At 45.2% G+C, this 6,000-nt stretch overlaps 1 protein-coding gene across 1 annotated transcript in view; it reads left to right on the top strand.

Annotated features, from left to right (window-relative positions):
* Positions 1–4,373: 4,373 nt before the first annotated feature.
* si:ch211-272n13.3 (ankyrin repeat domain-containing protein 36A) overlaps positions 4,374–6,000 on the top strand; it is a 77,369-nt gene continuing 75,742 nt past the window's right edge. The window contains exon 1 of the mRNA XM_052061955.1: positions 4,374–4,488. Coding sequence (XP_051917915.1) covers positions 4,385–4,488 — 104 coding nt within the window. The 5' untranslated portion in view covers positions 4,374–4,384. The remainder of the gene's footprint in view (positions 4,489–6,000) is intronic.

Genomic DNA, 6,000 nt, shown 5'->3' with positions numbered 1-6,000 from the left:
TAAAGCAGAGAGGGGGCCGGCTCCAGATTACCCCACCTCCCACGCACCCCCTCCCCCCCACCCCGAGGGCCGCTGTTGCCTCACCCTGGCTAAGAATGCTCTGTTTAAATGTTGGACATTTATGGTAGGTGATATGGAGGGTAAAGTTCAGAGGCCAGGTCCAACACACTGATGCTGTCGGTCGGTAGGAAGTACCGGTAGATTCTCTGAGATGAACATGAAATTAGTTTCTCCGATAAACCTCCTTCATCCTGTAGGGTTGCTAAAAGAAAAATCTTTAACAATAATGGCTTGCTGCACCCGCCGCACCCACTACAAGAAATCAACTCGCGTCTGGTTTTGAGGAATCCAGCTGTTTCTTCGAAAATGATTCCGAGTTTGGCACAATGGGAGGAGCCGCTTTGGCCACAGGCCATGTTGAAAATGATGGTTAACTTCCAGGAACACGAGTACTTGAAGTAAACTTGACTTGTTGGTCTTGATCACAGTGCTGCGGCAAAAACAGGGACAAAAGCCGTCGGTAGACAATGGTTACAAAAAAAAATACAGAAATTAGCATCACTGTCCAATTCTTGCACATTCGAAATTGGACCATGAATTACCATTGCAAGCACGACATTTTGATTTGCTTTTTCTCTGCAGAGTCGTGGATGGGTGGGAGGCAGGGATGGGCACAAAAGACTAATAAATACAAAAATATGCTCACAGGATCTTTTCCATGCAGGTGTGAAAAATATCCTATCAGTCCTGCAAACCTTTCTGTCCCAGATAAATTGCAAACTTCACCAACAATCGTTGCTCCGCAGTGGGATAGGTGCTGTGGGTTACACCCCATGTTGAGAGGTACTGCTGCGCCGCTGTGGGAGTGGTCACAGCCGACTTCAATGACTAGTTGCACACTGGAATTCAATTTTTGGGGTTGAATTTTGCTAAAATATAGTACATATCAAACATTTCATTTCAACACACTTCTCATTCAGCACGCCTCCAAAGTTTTGACGAGCGCTCTAATGTCAAATAAAGCTACATTTGGTATACAATCAGCATGTGGTTTTTTTTCTCGTTAGCTTTTGCCCATTAATTTTGAGTCATCTTGAGGGAAAGTTGGAGGTTTTGCCTCCAACATGGTGGTTTTGGGGATTTTTTTTTTTTTTTTTGCGGTAATGGTTTGAGTACTTGTGTTGTTGTGTTGCAAACGAATGGCAGCCACCTGTTGCAAAGTCAAAACCTCCGACCCCCTATCACACACGTGTGTGTGTGTGTGTGTGTTAAGGATCCACCACTTCTTTCCTCTCCTGACACCTCCTCCAGCATGACCAGCTGTGTGGATACAACGCACGGAGCGCTAATTGAGAAGGAGGAGCGATAGTAAAGCGCGACTCCGGACGCTTGTCTGCGGGATGTTCCCCCATCGCGCATGCGTGCGCACTTGAGTTGACAAAGGCTTTTGATTTTGACGCTTGCATGTTTGGTTCCCTGCGTCTAATAATGTTTAGGCAACAGCTGTGAAAATGAGAGCTTCGTTTCCCATCACAACACACATCAAAACCAACATCGTGGAACTTGTGTCATAACGGTGGTCATACATTTGGAAATATTGATATAATAATATCAAATATTGGCGCAAAAAAATAAATCGGTTTGGGAAATATATGCAAGTGCACAACAGAAATAACCATCAAGAGTCAAAACTGTCCACAAAAGGCACAGCCTAAAGTGCAATGACACACTCGATACCTCCTTGAACGACAGAAATTCACAGAGCCTCTTGAAATAATCCCGAGAGTCAAAAGCGAGCTACAATCTCTTGGCCCCCGTTGTCGTTCACTCCAGCAAGAGCCAATCACGTGACACATTTCAAATGCTTCCCCCAGCCTAACACGCAGGCATCATTTCATCTCATGCAAAACCGTAAGATTTTTCTTGAACTCGTTCCAGGTTTCTGTTTTTGACGCAGTCGCTGTGTTTACTGATTTTTACACGCACAACTGAAAGTCACGACAGCAACGACAAACACTCTTATCTCGGATTTCAAGTCAACTGATGTGGGTTAATCTGTTGTCGAAAGGATTTAGGCTCAGCACTGATACAGTTTCCAAGAGCTCCACTGCCACAACTAATGAGAGCCCTAATTAAAAAACAAAAACACAGCTCTCTTTCTAATACAATTAGCAATATATTTATTTTCATACAAACCAGTGTGTGAATTTTTTGTGTTCAGTTGTTCAATTATTTATTGAGCACTTTTCGCAGAGAAGATTCCCAAAGTGCTTATCTATTGTTACGCCTCTGATGCGCCGTGTCAATAAGGCTCAAGAGAAGAGCCGCGTTAAGTGGCATCATCCCGTTATTTTCAAGCCTGCTATTTTCCGGCCATTTGTCACGTCGCGCATTACGCCGGTAGCGCTTCCAATCCCAGCCAGGATTGTTATCCTTGCAGCATAAATGGGAGGACTGAAGTGGATAGATAACACACAGCACAATGCCGGACCACAGGCCACACACGCAACGCAACTGGAATAGCCACCTCACGCAAAAAGGCAACACGCACAAACGTGGGTGGTCTCTCCACTGCGACAAGGGGTTCTTGATAGTCCTGTTTGGAGGCATCGACCGCTAAACCAGAAACACACACGCACACACATCCATACACACACAAACGAGCACACGTAGCCTCGCTAACAACGGCGAGGCACAGTCATGTGGTCCCTTGGCCTCTTACTATACAACGCTGATGAGATTATGGCGGTTTTCAGTGGCTTTCAGGGCTCGGCGCGTGTGTTTGTGTGTCTGCTTTTGTTGAATAGTGTCTGCTTCGTGGGTGTACAACTACCCCCAAAAAAAACCAAGAAAAGGTTATCAAAGGTGTTCCGTGTTAGCATGGTGTTAGCCATCTTTCAACTGTCAACGTTGCTTCAAGTCCCCGTAAAGTGAAATCTAAGATTTCGTAGTTGATGTGACACATCAATGACAACTTTAAACTAATCCATGGGTTTTATTAATTCTACAATGATCAGTTGATATCCGGAACGTCACTCAGTTGAGTGTAGATCTACAGATGCTAATGCTAACATCTCCTTTGTTTTGCTTCAGTAGAAGGGCACTAAGCGTGTGTATTTGTGCGTCAGCGTTTGTTGAATAGTGTCTGCTCTCTGAGCGTACATCTCCCCCTCCAAGCCCCCCACCCCCCAGAAAAACCACTCGGTTGTTATTCTTGAAAAGACATCAGAGTTTTCTACGTTCGCATGTATTGCATCATTCAACTGTCACAGTAGTGATTCAAGTCGCTGTAAATCTGTGAAATCTGAAATTTTGTAGTTGATGGAACACACCACAAACGACTTTAAACTAATCCTTGCTTTTATTAATTCTACAATAATCAGTTGATAACCGGAACATCACTCAGTTGAGTATAGATCTACAGATGCTAATGCTAACATCCCCTTTGTTTTGCTTCAGTAGAAGGGCACTAAGCGTGTGTATTTGTGCGTCAGCGTTTGTTGAATAGTGTCTGCTCTCTGAGCGTACATCTCCCCCGCCAAGCCCCCCCCCCCCCCCCAGAAAAACCACTCGGTTGTTATTCTTGAAAAGACATCAGGTGTTTTCTGTGTTAGCATGTATTGCCATCATTCAACTGTCACAGTACAGTGTTTCAAGTCCCTGTAAAGTGAAATCTGAGATTTCATGGTTGATACAACGCCTCACTAACAACACTGCTGCACATCAACATGGTTGGTTAGACAGCGTGATCATTGCACAGATGTGCCTTAGGCTGCCCAGCATAAAAGGCCCCTCTAATGTGCAGTTTTTGTGTAAAATGTGAAAAATGTGATTTTTTTTCTTCTTTTTCCTCCATAAAATAGTGTCTTAACCATGAACGCAGGGTGTGTGTAAGAGCACAGACAGCTGCTGGGTTTGCATGAAAGCCCAACACCTCCCTGCTTGGCCACAACACTCGCTCCCTCATCACACACTGTCTCCACCCACACTATTTTTGGAAAAACAAAAAGTCTGGATTTGCTCATGAAGGACACACACTCACTTAAAAAAAAAAATCCCTCTCTTGTCCTGCCACTCAAACGCCAAACACACTCTTTATTTTGTCATCGGAGAGTACAAATGCACACTATACGCCCCTCCGCCATCCTTTCTCCGTACATGGCGGCCACAAATAAACACTTACTCTTGTTCCTCAATTCACCGACTCATTATGAGGAAAAAGGCCGTGAGACTCAAAGCGTCATCATTCATGTTCAAATGAGCGTTTGTTTGCTTGGCCACAAAGAATCGCAATGGGCTTTTCATTTCAATTATTGTATACACTTTACATTAAGCACATTGTTTGTATATTTTTGTTGGGTTTAGGTGCCAAGGGCTCGCTGCCATGCTGGATAAAGAGCAGATGGTGACCCGGACTGGGCAAGAAAACCCATTCAGTTGCTCCGTGATCTATTCAGCTCCTCCACATCCGAGGCAGCAGGACGACAGGTTGGTTTGGTTTTTGAACACGCCGCTGTCACAAGGCGAGAAAAAGGAACAAAAACTTTTGTCCGGATTCAAGTAGGCAGCCTGGCGCGTCCACTTTTTGAAAGAAAGAAATGGCCCTGCACCAGAACTGCCTTGAATGACTTCATAGTTATCAATTGAAAGCAACAAATAGTAAAATGATAATTCATTCAAAAAAATCTAAACAAGGCAATCTCAAATTAAGTTAAATTCATACCCCCCAAAAAAAGCACCCCCCCCCCCCACCGTACCCCCACAATAGAAGCAGTTTAATTTCAAATACCAGCTAAATTCACAGTAGAATCTCTTAAAAATTAATAAGCTCTTGAATAAAAGCGATGCATCCATAACTTGGATGCATGCATAATTTGACCCCCCCCTCCCCACACACACACACACACCATTTAACAAGCATTCAAATTGATCATTCAACCATGTCACACGTCCTGGAGCTGCTGCTGCCATTTAAAAAAAAATGTAAATACGGTGTCCGTCATTTCCCTCCAACATGTTCGCACAGCTCGCGTGGTGTGAAGTAACACCATGCTTCTCATGTTGGCTCGCTGGTCCGCACGTGTGTTTTTCCGCAACTACGGAGGGAGGAAAGAACTGAGGGAATGCGGACAGATACAAGACTGCCGGCCATCTTAACACCTCTTTAGCACCGAAGGTCTGCTAAGTCGAAGGTTGACTTCAGATGGACGCCATGACATTTGAAATAATAATTGGACCGGTCCTAAAAATATACCCCCATTCAAAATTCCGATTTTTCTTATATGACAGATAAATCATTTCAAAACATCTCCCACCATGAATGGGAGCTACAACCCATATAACTCTATTGACAAATTCATTCATTCATCTTCCTAACCGCTTGATCCTTACTAGGGTCGCGGGGGGTGCTGGAGCCTATCCCAGCCGTCTCCGGGCAGTAGGCGGGGGACACCCTGAATCGGTTGCCAGCCAATCGCAGGGCACACAGAGACGAACAACCATTCGCACTCACACTCACACCTAGGGACAATTTAGAGTGTTCAATCAGCCTGCCATGCATATTTTTGGGAATGTGGGAGGAAACCGGAGCACCCGGAGAAAACCCACGCAGGCCCGGGGAGAACATGCAAACTCCACACAGGGAGGCCGGAGCTGGAATCGAACCCGGTACCTCTGCACTGTGAAGCCGACGTGCCAACCACTGGACTACCGGGCATGCCCGCCCTTTAACATGAATATCCCAATTTGAACAGGGGTGTGTGGACTTTTTACACCCATTGCACATCCTTAAAAATCGGTCGAGCTTTTGCTTTGACAAAAGCGCAATCCCTATTGAACAAGGATGCCCAAATCCAGTCCTCCGGGACCCCTATCCAGCCTCCTCCAACGCATCTGCATCTCATGCAGCTTATCAGCACACACCTGATTAACGGTCCTGATCGTTTGAATCAGATGTGTCGGAGGAGGGAGACATCGAAAACTGGCTGGTTTGAGGACCGG

This window comes from Hippocampus zosterae, chromosome 3 (assembly GCF_025434085.1).
Source record: "Hippocampus zosterae strain Florida chromosome 3, ASM2543408v3, whole genome shotgun sequence".
NCBI lineage: Eukaryota > Metazoa > Chordata > Actinopteri > Syngnathiformes > Syngnathidae > Hippocampus > Hippocampus zosterae.
Note: the sequence above shows the minus strand (reverse complement) of the source record. Positions and strands in the feature narration are given on the sequence as shown.